The 16,373-nt window shown below is 44.2% G+C and overlaps 1 protein-coding gene across 1 annotated transcript in view; it reads left to right on the top strand.

The window, feature by feature from the left end:
• Positions 1-228: 228 nt before the first annotated feature.
• FCHSD2 (FCH and double SH3 domains 2) overlaps positions 229-16,373 on the top strand; it is a 210,679-nt gene continuing 194,534 nt past the window's right edge. Inside the window, exons 1-2 of the mRNA XM_074145762.1 lie at positions 229-375; positions 3,329-3,426. Of these exons, the coding sequence (XP_074001863.1) occupies positions 355-375; positions 3,329-3,426 (119 nt within the window). The 5' untranslated portion in view covers positions 229-354. The remainder of the gene's footprint in view (positions 376-3,328; positions 3,427-16,373) is intronic.

Raw genomic sequence — 16,373 nt, 5'->3', positions numbered from 1 at the left:
CTCCCGCCTGCCTCCTTTCCCTCCCCGCTCCCCAGGGCCGGGACTCGGGGACGCTGCACGGCGCCCGCCCGCCCGCTGCCCGTGAGGAAGAGGCGGCCTCCCCCCCCCCCCCCCCCCGGCCTTACCCTTCCATACCCCTCCCTCTCCAACTCCCCCCCCCCCCCCCTCCTTTCCCCTCATCCACTCCCGCTCCTCCCGCCGACCGGGACTCGCCCCGAACCGGGAGGCAGACGGTCGCTGCCCGCTCCTCCTCCTCCTCCTCCTCCTCCTCCTCCTCCTTCTCCTCCTCCTGCAGCGGGGGCCGCAGCCTGCTGCGGGGGGGAGGGAATTGATGTGGAGACCCAGCGCAGCACCATGCAGCCCCCGCCGAGGAAGGTGAGAGCCTTACCAACCCCCCCCCCCCCCCCCCCTTCCATAAAGGCTGTGTGTGGAGGGTGGGGGGGCTGTTTGGGTGGGGGTGGGGGGGCTGGTTGGAATGGGGCAGGGTGGTGGGGCCTGAGGGGTGGGTTATGGGGGGGGGGGGGGGGAGTGTGGGGAAGGCTGAGGGGGGGTTGGATGTGAGGGGGGGGGGGCTGGGTGTGAGGGGCTGGCTGTGTGTGTGTGGGGGGGGTGCAGCAGGTTGGCTGTGGGGTGGTGGAGGCAGGTTTAGGGAGAGGGAGAGCAAGTGTGAGGAGGGAAGGGGGTGCGGGTGGGGGGAATTGGGGGAGATGGGGTCCTAAGGGTGGCCCAGCAAGGTGGGTGAGGGGGGGGGGGAATGTCGGGGGGGGTGGGGGGGGCGGGGGTGGGTGTTGGGAACTGGACCTGGGGGGCCAGGGGTGGTGGGGTGGGATGGGTCAGGTGTGGGAGATGATGTCTGAAGGTAGGACAGGGCTGGAGGGGGAAGAGGTGGGGGGGGGGGGGGGCTGTTTGGGTGTTGGGGTGACTGGGCCACCCCCATGGCCACTAGAGGTTCTCCAGATGAAGGAGAGCGATGGCTGGGAAGGGCTGGAAGGGGGGGGTCAATGACTGCAGAGGGCTTGGCTGCCTGGGGGTGTTGAGACTCTACGGGTTGTGGGGTGTATTTTGGGGGGGGGGGGGAGAGGGCTCAGCTGCGTTCGGGTACCACGGTGGGTTGACGCCAAGGGCGATGGGTTGGTTGTCGTTGGAGCAGAAGGTCATGTCTGGAGTTGATGGAAGGATGCAGGCTATCCCGGCACGTATCAGGAGCGCGGGCGAAGAGGGGCAGCCAAAAATGTGCAACATCTGTGTGATGGGAACGATCTGCAAATGCAGCGGGGAGGCTTTTTTTTTTTTTTTGTGTGTGTGTGTATGTGTGTGTCCATGCGGTCCATGGGAAATAGGGGGTGCTTTGCATTAGGGGAGGGGGAGCTGGTGTGGGAAGAGTCGTAAGAAGGAATGTAGATTTGGTAAAAAAAAAAAAAAAAAAGCTGTTCCTAGTGTGCCTGTGTAGGCAGGTCCTTATCTGGGAGACTTGAGCTGTAGTGGGGTCTTGAGCTACGTATAAGTACCGATACATGGAGATTTATTGGTTAATTATTTTGAGGGTTGGGTGCCACGCTCGGTGTGTGGGGAGAGAAAGGGGGAGGTGGAGACGGCGAAGCGGGGCTCGGGATGGAGGGGGTTCTCCTTTAGGGTTCTCCTTTACAGGCACCGTGGAAGGGACTTTTGTGGTTCTGAGATTTGTACGTGTTGTATATTCTTATCGATGCCGCCCGATGAGGCGGTTTGGGCTCTAATCGTTTACAGGCTGATTGCCGGAGCTCGCCGTAGGTGCTTGAGATTTCCTACGCGATGTGGAGATTTCTCGGGGAGGAGAGGAGATTGCAGGGGTTTGCTGTGCGTGAACTGGATAATAGTGACTGGGAGAGACTGGGAGGGGAGGAGGACTGAGGGGGGAGCGTAAACAGAAATCTCTTGTCATCCCCCCGAGCTTCCCAGTAGCCCTGGCAGGCAGCTGCAGTGGAGGTCTCTCCTTGGTTGGTTCCTGCCTCTCGACCTCTTGTTTTGCGGCTGGACTCTGCTTTTGTTAAACAATTCTTATTTCTATTTTAGTTTGCATTTGGCGGCTTATTTATATTACGTGTTTGTCATTCTTTGCCTATATTGTTTCATTTGAGATTATTTCCATCGCATTGGGTCATCTTGTGTGGGTTTATTTATTTTAAGTAGGGTGGGTTTTTTTTTTCATACACAAATAAAAACAAAAATGCTGAAAGTTCATATTAAAAATATACGCTTTTTCTACTTAAAGTCAGGGACATACATGTGATTTTTATTTTTTTTATCATATGAAAAACTTGTCTTTATATAATGTTGTGATTAAAGGGTGCTTGTTGCTGGGGGATTGTTTTCAGTGTTAAAATCGAGGAGGCTTTCGCTAGCTGATTGAGATTTAGATTTATTTTGGGTTTTTTGCCTGGCTTAGGGAAGAAGAGGGAGATCTGTGTCTTCTTCCTCTCTGAATTTTTCATCTCTTCTCCCCCATTACAGTAACTGTTTGGCATTTCTGGCCTCATGAATGCATAATGTCTTCAGATACGCTGGTGATCATTTTTAAGGCCGATACATGGATTCCCTGCGATCACTAGAGGGCTTAAATGCCAAGACCTCTTGCTTTATAAAAACAAGAACAAAACGACCCCGAGGTTTCCTTCCAAAATCAAATCATTCCTGGTACCTGTGCCAATGGTGCTACCTGCCAGTTAGCGGGTAGCTTCCCAAAGTATTCAGATTTTTAGCTTCATGATCACAAGGCTCAAAGGAAAATTACACCACTACTAAAAACGCAAGGCTGACGACCTGAAGCCTTTTTATAGAGGGCTCTTTTGATCTGAGGCACAATCAAAACCAACATGATGTTTAAGCTCTCTTTAAGTGACAACAATTGTAGGACAGTTTAACGAATTTCTGAATTGTGTGATTTGCACTGGGGTGCTAAATGTATACACTGTAAGTTAATATTTTTTCCTCTGTGGCCTGCTTTTTCTTTTTTAGTTGCTCTCTTGTTGCACACAAGTTACCCTCTCAGGTTTTGAAGTAAAATTGCACTTTTGTTAATAGTTGGGCGTAAGCATGGGATTTTTGTCGCTTGCAGTGTAAGCCTGCTTGGGGTGACAGCACTTATTGAAATCAGCCTTTACGAATGTTGCGTAGGGTTAAACTGCCCTCTTAGTTCTGGGTTTGAATTTTCCACTGCGGTGTGCAATTTCGAAACAGATGAAGGACATGAATTGTTGGGTTTTTTTCTTGTTGAATTTGATTTAAACTCTACAGAAAATATATGTGGTCTGTGGTTTTGTTTTTTTTTTGTTTTTTTTTTTTTTTGTAGGTGAAAGTTACACAAGAGCTAAAAAACATTCAGGTTGAGCAGATGACAAAACTTCAGGCCAAGCATCAGGCAGAATGTGAGCTACTTGAAGATATCAGGTAAGGTTACAGAAAATGCTACCAAAATTCCTTTAAGATCCAGTTTTTGGAAGAACATTTGAGTTACAAAACTTCAGGAACTGACGATGGAATTTCCTCTTTGGATTTCCTGCTTTTAGGCTGTTAAAGTTTTGACACAGCTGGAAATTATAACTGGAGCTAACACAATGCAAACCATTTTTTCTTCTCTTCAATGGGGGAAATGTTAAAAAAAAAAAAGTCACAAACAACATACAAAAAGCATTGGTCTTTTCAGCAATATTTCTCCATATAATAGACTGAGACTTTGATTTAGCAGTTATAAGAGGCTGCTAAAATTATTAAAATATTTTAAAACCACTGGTGATTTATGTCTCATAGAGATAGCTTTGAACAGCGCTTTTAAATAGATTGTATTTTTAACCAGAAACTTGTAAGAAGGTATTTGCATTTGTAGTTTAAAACTCTGCACAGGTTAAGATCAATAGGGAAAATCTACATGACATCAGTTGTGGGGGTTTTATTATTCATTTTGCCTAACGGGATTGCTTTTCTTGAAGTTAAAAGTTTGCTTTTAACAAAATACGGTGGTAGTGGATACCTGGCATTATATGGAGGATTAATCATTCCATTTGGAGAGGATCAATTTGTAGGATGGTTCCTTCTGTAAAATATTCAGCAGTGAGTTCGCTGCTGTCCAGCTCTTTTTTTGGCAGCGTATAGTCTACTTGCTAATTATTTAAATGAGATTTCTTACTTTATATTTGTATATAAAATGCAACTGTGGCAACTTTGACGGATGACGTACTGTTTTGTCTCGCTCTCACAGCGTCCTCTCTTCATAAATCAGGATGTCGAGGCTTGAGCCTTCTCTCCCCTGTTTTTCTTCCGCGGGTGTTGAAACACTTTTTTTGTCTGGGAAAGATCACAGCATTCATTTCCTTAGATTGAAATTAGCGGCTGTGCAGTGTTTAACTGGCAAATGCTGAGTAATAAGTAACAGACTGATCCAAGGAATTTTTTCCCCCTAGATAGAAGCTTATTTTTAGAACATCTAGACCAGGTACAGCTGCTCTAGCCCAGGTTTTGTTAGCATTTCCTATTTTTCAGGAGCTTATAATTACTTCTCTCTGTGTTCTGCTGAAAGATGTCATAAGCGTTATTAGCCTGTGGATACAAAAACAGGAAAACATGTGAAAATGCCGGCTTAGAATATTTTTCTTCAATGTAATTGAATTTCTGCAGTTAATTTAATTTGTAAATTTTAATGTTATGGATTAAGGAACTGTGTTTAATGTATTTAATTCACTAACACGGTCACTATACGTACATAGTCTCCGTTCGGTGTTCTTGTTGCAAGCAATCTGTGCTTGCAGAATCACCGCGTTGGATTTAAGGATTAAACATTCTTTAAACGTGGAATGATGTGATAGGATATGACAGCTCCGTCGTGTCAACGATTTGTTCAAATATCAGATAGTAAGAGAGAAGAAGGGAATTTTTGCTTAAAAACATTGGCTGGAAAAGAAAGAAAATCTCAGATTGAGATGCAGAGGCCTTTTAATTGAGTTTAGCTGTGAAGGAGGAGCTGGGCTTTGGAGACTGGGTAATTTTGATGGTGCATGGTCAGTGTGTGACACTGGTGTGAGAAGTTGGGTGACAACCTCGTCATCCCCATTACTTGTGTCTTTATGACTGTATTCAGGATATGCAGCCACCGTGATTCCGGAGTGTTCCAGAAAGCAATGCTCGCTGGAACCACACACAGGATCTTTTTTGTCTCTGGAATGAAGAATTATTTTTATAGAAAGCACCCTGCTGTTAACCGAAAGTATTAAATTTTAACTGAATGCTGTTTGTTTATCGAGACTTCGGGGCCTTTCGTAGCACTGCTGGAGCTTTCAGGGACTGCAAGGGTACAACTTTGTGCTTTTGTTTTATGCTGCTTTGAATTCTACAAACTTAACTGTTGCAGTAGCAACAAGAAACTCTGAATACATGGTTTGCAAGTGAGTGATTAAGAATGCATATTGTAAAATGTCAAATTATTACAAATAAAGACAGTATTTGTTAGCATATAAATGCAAGCATTTAAATCACGTATGCAATACTTAAAAAACCATAGTATTTGTATCGGATTTAAAGCTCTTCATTGTTTTTTTTAATATCATTTTGGTTCAGTTTTGTATAAAACTAAAACTGCAAGGAAAAGATCAGAAAGTTCTCTTATGCATTCTAGCAGAATACATCTATTGTCTAGCACACCAGCAGATGATTTTTGGCAGCCCACCAGATCATAAGCATGCTTGCCATTCCAATAGCTTTGATATCTTTATGCAAAACTGAGTGCTGCTTTAAATGTTTGTAGTTTGAAGGCTTAAACTATGTCGTTTGGAGAGGACGAAGGCTGAGCTACTGTTTATTCCAAACGGGATTCTTCTCGGTCAGGGTTGAGGCATATCGGTGTAACCACCTTTTTCTCCGGCCCCTCTGCAGATACTTCATCTCCTTGAGGGCTGTACATAAACAAACCCACCATGTTGAATTAAATCTAAAATATGTCTTCTTTTTGAGTGATAATATATAGCATTTTGTGTGCGAGGATGTAGATTGAGGTCCTGGAGGCTGGGAATAAAAGGCAACACGTTTTGCTTGTGCTCCCATACCCGGGACTTGACAGAACTGTGTGCCCACAGTTGAGTGGAAAGGTTTCCTGGGAGCTGGATGACTTTTGACACAGCGTAAAATTCGAATATCTATTAAAACAATCATCAAATATCCATTGCAGTCTTACAGACTGTGTCGTGTTTCTCTTCTCTGTGGGAGCTTGGTAGCAGTAAAGCTGAAGTATCTTTTCATGACTTGACAACACTATAATAAAAAAATGTGTTTTGAAATGTGTTAGCAAATAGGTTTAAAAATACATTTCTTTCTGTGTTTATAATCTCTATTTGGCTCTTCGTGTTACATTTCTTCATACTTGGTGACTGGGGAATTTGTGGAACAAGTGATTCAGGATGCTTTTAGGATCACTGGCTGGGTTTTAGGCATGACATATGTTTATCTTTTGTAGCTCACTAAAGCTGCCATATCCTTTCATGTGGTAGATCTGTGCTGGCATTCCTATAAAAAGATTGTCTTTCTGCCACTGTGATGGAGAAAGAGGTTTTTCTCCCTCCCCGAAAGGTAAATGGAGGCTTTGTTGCCGCGAACCAGAAATCCTTCAGGGTTTCTCTATGGCTAGAAGTTCTTCTCTCCATCCACACCTGGCTGCTTTTAGGCAGCAAGTTCATTTTTTTTTTTTTTTTTTTTCCGGGAGCCAACTGGGTTATGAATGGCTGAATTTATCAGAGGTGTTGGCAATTTTCATATATTTGGTTATAAAGATTGCCTTATTTGATTGGTGGTAGTAAATAAATCACAAGTAGTAGTCTTAAATTGCCCATAATTTGCCAGGACATGGGCATGCTTTCCTTTTGTGTGTGTGAAGGTGTCTCCAAAGTTGTAAAGATCTCTGTATGATCCACGTTTTAATTCAACTTGGTATTTCTGTAGTGTATTTGTATGCTATAGACTTCTAAAACCTGTTAGGTGATAGTTGCTTTACCTTCAACCTTATTGCAAGGCCTGCCTTCCAAAAGAACTTCGTATGCCTTTACATTTTTTGATAATGTATTCGAAAATGTCTTCTTAAAAGTTTCTTTGCTTTCATGCTTTGCCAGCAAGAACGAGGTTGTGGTTACATGGCTGCTTTATTCTATTCTAAAGCCTGGACTGCTGCTGAAGGGCCAGTCCCATTGCCAACTATTTCCACCATCTCCCTGTAGGAGCACAAGGATGGGTGAACCGTGTGGGTTGGGGAATCTATCCGCTTGAAATCCAGGCTTCCCTGAAGGGCTACAGGCCTGGGGAAGAGTGGCTGGAGCTGCCCGGTGGAAAAGGACCTGGAGGTGTTGGTCGACAGGGGCTGAATATGAGCCAGCAGTGTGCCCAGGTGGCCAAGAAGGCCACCAGCATCCTGGCCTGTATCAGAAACAGTGTGGCCAGCAGGACTGTGGCAGTGACCATCCCCCTGGATTGGGCACTGGTGAGGCCCCACCTCGAGGGCTGGGTCCAGTTTTGGGCCCCTCATGACAGGAAAGACCTTGAGGGGCCGGAGCGTGTCCAGAGAAGGGCAATGGAGCTGGTGAGGGGTCTGGAGCACAAGTCTTGTGAGGAACAGCTGAGGGAGCTGGGGGTGTTGAGCCTGGAGAAAAGGAGGCTGAGGGGAGACCTTCTCGCTCTCTCCAACTCCCTGAAGGGAGGGTGTAGCCAGGGGGGGTCTGTCTCTTCTCCCAAGGAACAGGCGATGGGACAAGAGGAAACGGCCTCAAGTTGCACCAGGGGAGGTTTAGGATGGATATGAGGAAAAATTTCTGCACCAAAAGGGTTGTCAAGCCTTGGAATGGGCTGCCCGGGGCAGTAGTGGAGTCGCCATCCCTGGAGGTGTTTAAAAGCTGGGCAGATGTGGTGCTGAGGGACATGGGTTAGTGGTGGGTTTGTCTGTGTTGGGCTGATGGTTGGACTCGATGGTCTGAAAGGTCCCTTCCAACCTCGACCATTCTATGATTCTACGACCCTTCTCCCAACAAAGGATAATTTTGGGACAAACCTATTCGTGATCCACATGGCTGCCCAAGTGCCGCTGCTGGTGTGAGAGGTAGGAGGAGTGAGAACCTGAGAAAGGAGAGGAAAAGCAGGACTGTGCAGTAGCAGCCCAGGTTCACGTGGGATTAAAGTCACTGTATAACCGCAGCCTAATGCTCCTGCGAAAGGCACAGCTGCTGCTTTGTGAGTTACAGAGCTGGAAAAGCCACCTGATTTAAGTCCCAGCTAATTTTCTGCTGTCTGGATGTGTTGATCCTATGTTGCTTCATCATTTTAAGCCAGTTGACTGTACAGTGAGGTGTAAATAGATGTAAAGATCGTGTGATTTCTGGCTGAGATGGAATAGCTATGCAGTCCTTTCATTTTTTGGCTCCCAAATTTAGTTTTCCGTCACTTTCAACTAAATTCATAGCGTAAAAGGAATTGCCAAAATCGTAGGCTCAAAATCTTTGTGTGTTCCTGATACGGATGCAAGTGTATGTAGAGATATCTCCTTCTCTTTCTTTCCCTCTTCTCTCCTTGTGGTTTGTCCCTTCTGGCTTTTTCTTATTTAAAGTATCTTCTCATTGTTCAGTCTAGCATATATCGCAGTGTAATGTATCCTATAAATTCATTCAACCTTTTTTTTGGTAAAGGTGCATCAGGAAGAGTGTGGCCAGCAGGTTGAGGAAGGTCATCCTGCCCCTCTGCTCTGCCCTGGTGGGGCCCCATCTGGAGCACTGGGTCCAGTTTTGGACTCCCCAGTTCAAGAAGGACAGGGAACTGCTGGAGAGGGTACAGCAGAGGGCTACAAAGATGCTGAGGGGCCTGGAGCATCTCTCTGATGAGGAAAGGCTGAGGGACTTGGGTCTTTTTAGTCTGGAGAAGAGAAGACTGAGGGGGGATCTGATCAACACCTAAAAATACTTAAAGGGTGGGTGTCAGGAGGATGGGGCCAGACTCTTTTTCCAGTGCTGCCCAGGGACAGGACAAGAGGAAACGGGCACAAACTTGAACATGGGAAGTTCCATCTCAACATGAGGAGGAACGTCTTCACTTTGAGGGTGGCAGAGCCCTGGAAGAGGCCGCCCAGAGAGGTGGTGGAGTCTCCTTCTCTGGAGACATTCAAAACCCCTCTGGACACGTTCCTGTGCAACCTGCTCTGGGTGGACCTGCTTTGGGAGGGGGTTGGACTAGATGATCTCCAGAGGTCCCTTCCAACCCCATAGCATTCTGTGATTCTGTAAAGCCACATTCTCCTGTGACTCTACCTCTGTCTCATTTGCCTTTCTCCTTCTGCCTTGCCTTTTTTTGCTATTTTTTATCCTTCTTCCTCTCATGTGAAGCTCTGCCCTCTGAGGGTTGTTTCCTCCTCCCAGTTTGTCAGCTGATACTTTGCTTTTCTTCCCAGATACTTCATCTCTCCCCTAGTCCTTTCTTTATTCAATGCTGAGAATTTGAATTAGTTCTTGGGCATCACCTCTATTTCCACGTGGGTTTTGTATTTAACGTTCAGCTGCACCGCTTATTCCTGCTGGGTTTGTTAAACCTCTGTGTTTATTTTTTAAGGAGGGGGAGATCTTCTTATGGGTCTTCCTCAACAATCCGAGACCTTTCTGATCTTGGATGCTGTTATCCTTTCGGCTGGGCTGTCACTTACTTCTCCGCTGAGGTGTGACAGGTTGGACATGGAGTATATGGGTGAGGGAAGAGGCAATTCACTGGGAATTTGGGTTTATGTGTCAGTACGAGGACAGAGAACTTCTTCGTCTCTAACGTGATGTTTCATTCCTGTCATAACAAGCCTGAGTGAACAGTACAGCTATTTAAAAAAAAAAAAAAGTAGTAAAAATATGAATGAATATGTATCTGTAGATAGCTAGTTGCTGCTAGTCTTAACATGTCATTTTATGTTTTGAATTATGCTCCACTTAGCAAAAGGTTACACACAACTTTATTAGGAATATACTTTGTACTCTCCGGTGGAATTTGACTGTGCTTCTGTAATCTCGCTGATGATGTTGGGAGGTTCGTGACAAGGTTTACGGCTGCTTTGGCTGCGAGTCAAGCTACTGAAGTAGAAACTAACTGCAGTTCCAAGTTTAAATACAGCAAATCTAATGTAGCAGCTACAAGGCAGATCACTTAACAGATACTGTGTGAGGGAAGAGTCTCGTCACAGGACGAATAGCGCTGCAGAAGGATAAGTAACAGGAAAAGAAAACTAAAATAATACGTATTTATATATGTATACAGCCAATATATATTAGGATGCCATAAGAGGTTCTGAAAAATCAGGAGAAGGCTTTACTTTTCCTGTCTTGAGGCAAAGTGGTAGTGAGGAGTTTACCTTCCTGGCCTTCCCGCTGCAGGGAATGCAATTTGTTTGGATGTTCTTGAACCCTGTCTTGGGCTCCAGAGCATGTTTGCCTCTGGCTAATGGGTATCTGATAAGGCCTTTTTTTTAAAAAAAAAAAAAAAAAAATCCCTGTTCAGGACTTCCTCTCTGCAATCGCTGGGAGGTTTTCATAAGGAGGTAATCTTTTTTTTTTCTTTTATTTCTCAGAAATTTGTCCTTTGTTGCCGCCTTTCCTTTTTACCTCCAAGGTCGTTCGCTCCCTTCAGCAGCCGCGATGTTTGCCTCTGCATTCGCGGCTTTGTTTAAGTAGGAGCAGAGTGATTTTCTGTGCTTACAGGATGTGAATTTTGCAACCCAGCAAAGTGGAAAACAGCAGAAGGATTAGAAAAACTCATGGAAACTGTATGCACGATATTATTTTAGTCTGGGTTTAACTCACACTTGAAAAAAGCTTTCCTTGTGCAAGTAGTAGATCTAGAGGCTTGTTATTTTTCTTTAAAGCTTCCAGTTTTCTTGGGATTTGATGACATTTCTTTTTTCTTGGGCTGATCTTTCTCACGGCTAGTGAGTATTGTGAGTTCCTTTTTATTTTTTTCAAGCTCTGTTAATTCTCTGCTATAACACTAAATACGCAGAAATTTCAGAAGGTTTGAGAGAAGTTGGTGCTGTTGGTACTTCTGAATAATATTGCATATTAAAGATGCCCCAGAACTTGTGGTCTGGGCACATTACCTATAATTAGGCAACCCTTTAATGAGATGCTCGCATTCTTGACAGAATTAAAATCTAGTGATGTTTTGACTGGAACTGTTTGAGGGAAGTTTGGAATGTACTTTATAAAAAAAAAAAAAGTTGCCTACTGGGTGTGGAAGTCCAAGTTTTGAGGGAAAAAAAAAAAGTTTCAGTATAAACATAGCCCCAGAGTAATGATTCAGGCCGATCTCGGCACAGGGAAATTGAGAAATGGACCACACTCCTTCCTTTTTCTTTTTTTTCAATGCCTGACATAAAAAGTAATGGATCTCCTTTTTCAATATTTCTAAGTAGCTTTGCAGGTTTTGGTGAACTGGTGAAGGTTTGTTTTTGACGGTTCTTTGGGGTGTTTTATTTTTGTAGCAGAAGTAATAGCGGAAAACTAAAACCAACAAACACCAATCCATTTCTCACATCAGGAAGCAAATGAATTTTTTTTTTCTCCACTTTGGCTTTAAGGTTTGCATCTGAACGAGCTTTTGTTGACTACAGCAATTCCAACACAAGCTCTGGAAGTCTTGATTTTCCCGGGGCTTGTGTTTCCTTAGAAGCTTTCGGGAAAATTCAGGCTTGTTAGATTTGCTGGGCCTTTAGTATGCGTTTATTTTGGAAGACAGTAAAAAGATGATTTTGGTATCAAGTACAACACACACATTCTTTGCCAAAGGTTGTATTTTCAGCTTTGACTCAGTGCCCCCTTTTTAAGAATGAATTCTTTCGCTCGCGGAAAGTTGTGGGGTTGGTTTATTTATATTTTTTTTTTTTCTGAATTTTATCCGAGTGTGGCCTTTCCTGGAGCTATCATTTTTCACCGCAACGTTTCTTGGCAGAGCTCTAGAAAACCAGCGGTTGCGATGGGAGTCCTGTAAAGTTGCCTTTGTTACAGATTTTTATGGTGACAGTTGGAAGGCGTAGCTGACAATCGACCAAGTGAGGTGTGTATATTAGAATATATGGTACAGGATAATGTTAAAGGAACAAAAAGCTCTTCCGTTGATCCACGTGATCAAACCCAGGCCTGATTCTGTGAGAAGGGCTTTCCCTTTGAGGCTCTAAGTATTTCTAATCCCGGCTCTTACTTCCAAAAAACCCTGGATGTAAAGGGAATTGAAGATGTTCAGGACGTACCCAAAGTCATGATAAGCTGTATTGGAAGAGGAAGAATATTCTTATCATTCCAGATGCAATTAGTGTAGCCTGGCTTAATTTCCTATGGTGTTTTGTTGTATTTGTTTCATCATGTTTGCTGGGAAAAGGTTTATTTTGCAGGTTTTGCATCTTTCGCCAATAGTGCTTGCAGCATCTTTTGCAGACAGTGCTTTTAGAATCATAGAATCATAGAATCATAGAATGGCTAGAGTTGGAAAGGACCTTAAAGATCATCTAGTTCCAACCCCCCTGCCATGGGCAGGGACACCTCTCACTAGAGCAGGTTGCTTAAAGCCCCATCCAGCCTGGCCTTGGCCTTTTAGCATAACCTACACTGAGACTTTTGTAAACCAGACCTGCTGTGGCTTTGGGACGTTGAGGATGTTTTAGAGGGCACTCCACCCTTTTCATCTGGCTTCGTGGCTGAAGACTTTATTTTTTCTTCCCTTCCGTGTCGGTCTGGGAGTTATTTTAGACATTCACGGGTGAGCAGGGAGATGTTCATCAGCCGGTGAAGCTGCTTGCGTGTTAGTCCGGTTCATGGTCCATTATATTATCTGACTTGCGGGCACAGATTCTCCTCTCTTGCCTCTGCGAGGAGGGTGTGGTGAATACCAGGAGATGGTATGACACCACCAGAACTGGCTTCCCTGCAGTGTTTTTGACTGTGTGTCAAAACAAGTCCAATTTTTGTCACGCTGAAAATAGCCATCAGCATGTTGGGAACGCTCGTTCTTGGCAGCGCCGATGTTTGTGCCAGAGAACTGGAGTGAATCAGAAGGAAAAACCTTATTCACTGTCACTAATGCAAACAGTGTCGCAGGTTGGTGTTTCTAAATAATAATAAAAAAGATACCATTTTCCATAGGAGCTGATAGGACTCGGAGAATCTGATCTTGCCCCATCCCTGGAGGGGTTCAAGACCAGGTTGGATGGGGCTTTGAGCAACCTGCTCTAGTGGAGGTGTCCCTGCCCAGGGCAGGGAAACTCGATGATCTTTAAGGTCCCTTCCAACCCAAACCATTCTAATTCTATTCTATGATTCTATAGTTGTTGCTGTATCTGAAGTGGTTTTTGCCTTTTTACTAAAAGTTATAGTTGGAACCTGGGTGTATTTTGTGTCTCATAGAGGCTGGTTGAGCCTTATATAAAGGATACTGAAGAACCTCTTAAGAAACGTACAGAATTTACGTTACAGATCTGTTCAGTCAGGTTCCTGATGGTGCATTGTGTGAATTTCCTTTTAATATTTGAGTTTCTGCATTTGGGTCAAGTCAGGAGACCTTGGAAACCTTGTGCCTTTTCAACGCTAGTGACTGGGAACCTTGTCCTGACAAATGAGGGAAATGATATTATCAGCTCATACCTCATGTAAATACCCTTCGTAGGGGAGGCAAAGGTAAAAAGAGAGATTTTCTTTTAATATTTTTTTCCCCAGATAGGGACCATCGTAGCGTGGTTATAGAATCATAGAATGGTTAGAGTTGGAAGGGACCTTAAAGATCTTCGAGTTCCAACCCCCCTGCCATGGGCAGGGACACCTCCACTAGAGCAGGCTGCTCAAAGCCCCATCCAGCCTGGCCTTAAACACTTCCAGGGATGGGGCAGCCACAACTTCCCTGGGCAACCTGTTCCAGTGCTTCACCACCCTCACAGGAAAGAATTTCCTCCTAATATCTCATCTAAATCTCCCCTCTTCCAATTTAAAACCGTTACCCCTTGTCCTGTCACTCCATCTCCTGACAAAGAGTCCCTCTCCGGCTCTCCTGGAGGCTCCCTTCAGATATTGGAAGGCTGCTATGAGGTCTCCCCGGAGCCTTCTCTTCTCCAGGCTGAACAACCCCAGCTCTCTCAGCCTGTCTTCATTAGGGGAGGTGCTCCATCCCTCTGATCATCTTCGTGGCCCTCCGCTGGACCCGTTCCAACAGGTCCATGTCCTTCCTGTGTTGAGGACTCCAAAGCTGGACACAGTATTCCAGGTGGGGTCTCACGAGCGCAGAGTAGAGGGGTAGAATCACCTCCCGTGACCTGCTGGCCATACTGCTCTTGATGCAGCCCAGGATGGGGTTGGCTTTCTGGGCTGCCAGTGCACATTGCCGGCTCATGTTGAGCTTCTCATCCACCAACACCCCCAAGTCCTTCTCCTCAGGGCTGCTCTCCGGCCATTCTCTGCCCAACCTGTATTTGTGCCTGGGATTGCCACATCCCATGTGCTGGACCCTGCACTTGGTCTGATTGAACTTCATGAGGTTTGCATGAGCCCACCTCTCCAGCCTGTCCAGGTCCCTCTGGATGGCATCCCTTCCCTCCAGCCTGTCGACCACGCCACCGAGCTTGGTGTCGTCGGCAAACTTGCTGAGGGTGCACTCTATCCCACTGTCCATGTCTCCGACAAAGATGTTGAACAGCACTGGTCCCAGTACCAACCCCTGAGGAACTCCACTCTTATCTGACCGTAGAGAACTTAGCACTGTGTTATACCATTCCCAGCTTCTCCTGCCCTTACTGGACTTTTATCTTAGCTGTTATCTTGTATTATGGTTGATGATCTTTAGTTTTCTCATGAGTATGCATCTGATTATTTATTATTTTTTTTTTGGTCTTAATACAGTCAATGAGCTGTTTCAATCTTCTTGATCGCTTACAGCAGGATGAAAGCACACAAAAAAGGTGTTCTGCATTCATATTTTTAAAAATGGGCTGTAAAAAAGGGTCAAAACCTAATCAAACCAAAGTTATTGCAGTCGAGTATTTGCAGTAAACAAATGTGGTTTATAATAGCTCTAAGTAGCGCTTTTCTGTTTGTTTTTTATAGTAGGTTTTAAAATTTTAATAACATTTTTCCAAAATGCATGGTAGGAATACGTTAAGAGGCTTTTTATTGAATTAATGTTTGTAAGAGTTTGGTTGTGTTTATTTCTGAAATAAACACTGTATTTCCAATTAGTACTTGAGGAAAGAGAGTAAAAGTAACTAAAAAAAAATATATATTGGAATATTTTTTTTTTTTTCCCGGTGTGCTATTGTAAGTGTGTAGATTCTATTCTTAGATTTTTAAAGTTGTTCTTAATGTCTGGAGATGTTCCTTGTTCTTTTGAGTTATTTTAAGTATTCCTTTCTTCGTGCCTGTGTGGATCTCCAGTGGCTCCGAGAAGGTTGTTCACACGCATCTCTATCCTCCTGCGCTTTCTCCGAGCATCCTTTTAATGAGAAAGACAAAACGCGTTGGTGTCTAATTTTATGAGAAGAGCTCAGCCATGCAGAAGGTTTCCGAAGATTTACGGTGGTAAAGCCACTAAGGATAGTTATTTCTAGCTTGGGTGCCAGATGCCAGCCAGTGTTAGTGAAGAAAATTTTGGCACTTGTGACCGTGCTTAAATACATACAATACTGAGCATAAATAAGTTATTTTTTTGGCTCTGCTGTATTCTTTATGCGTGTTTGGAGGGGAGAAAGAAAGAGAGGAGGCAAAAAAAAAAAAACCCCAAACAATCCAGTTTTTCCTGAGGGTATGATACTTTAAGATGATCTCAGATCAAAAGTGCTTTTAAAGGTGTTTGAATATAAGAATAAATGAATTTGTATATTTTGTGAGACATTCCTGGCAATAGTTGGGAAGGCTGGAAATTAGAGAAATCACTTAAAATTATTTTCTAAGGGTATAAAAGGCGGAACTACTTTGGTTTTAATTCAGAATTTGACAGAAATGAGGGCCTGAATTTTGTTAAAAATGAAAATAAATTGACCCAAACATTTTTTAGGCTTTCAGCAGCGTAGTAAAATAGCTCTGTCTCTTCACTTAATTGTGAATTTCTATCTGGAAACATTACCATATGTTAGGCTGCTGAATTTCTGTTAAATGTTTGATCTAAAAATCGATGTCCGTCCATCCTAAAACTAGGCAGAGACAGAGGAGAGAGGCTAGAACGGCTTGTGGATTTAAAAAAAAAATAAATCAGAAAAGTGAAAATAGGCAGCGTTACGGTGTCTTGGTTTCTTTCAGCCGCTTTTCATGCCGTTGGTGTCTGCCCGGCCTGGTGTCAGCCTCTCTTATCTCTAAATGTACTTTGCTCACTTTCAG

Source organism: Numenius arquata, chromosome 1 (genome assembly GCF_964106895.1).
Source record: "Numenius arquata chromosome 1, bNumArq3.hap1.1, whole genome shotgun sequence".
Lineage (NCBI taxonomy): Eukaryota > Metazoa > Chordata > Aves > Charadriiformes > Scolopacidae > Numenius > Numenius arquata.
Note: the sequence above shows the minus strand (reverse complement) of the source record. Positions and strands in the feature narration are given on the sequence as shown.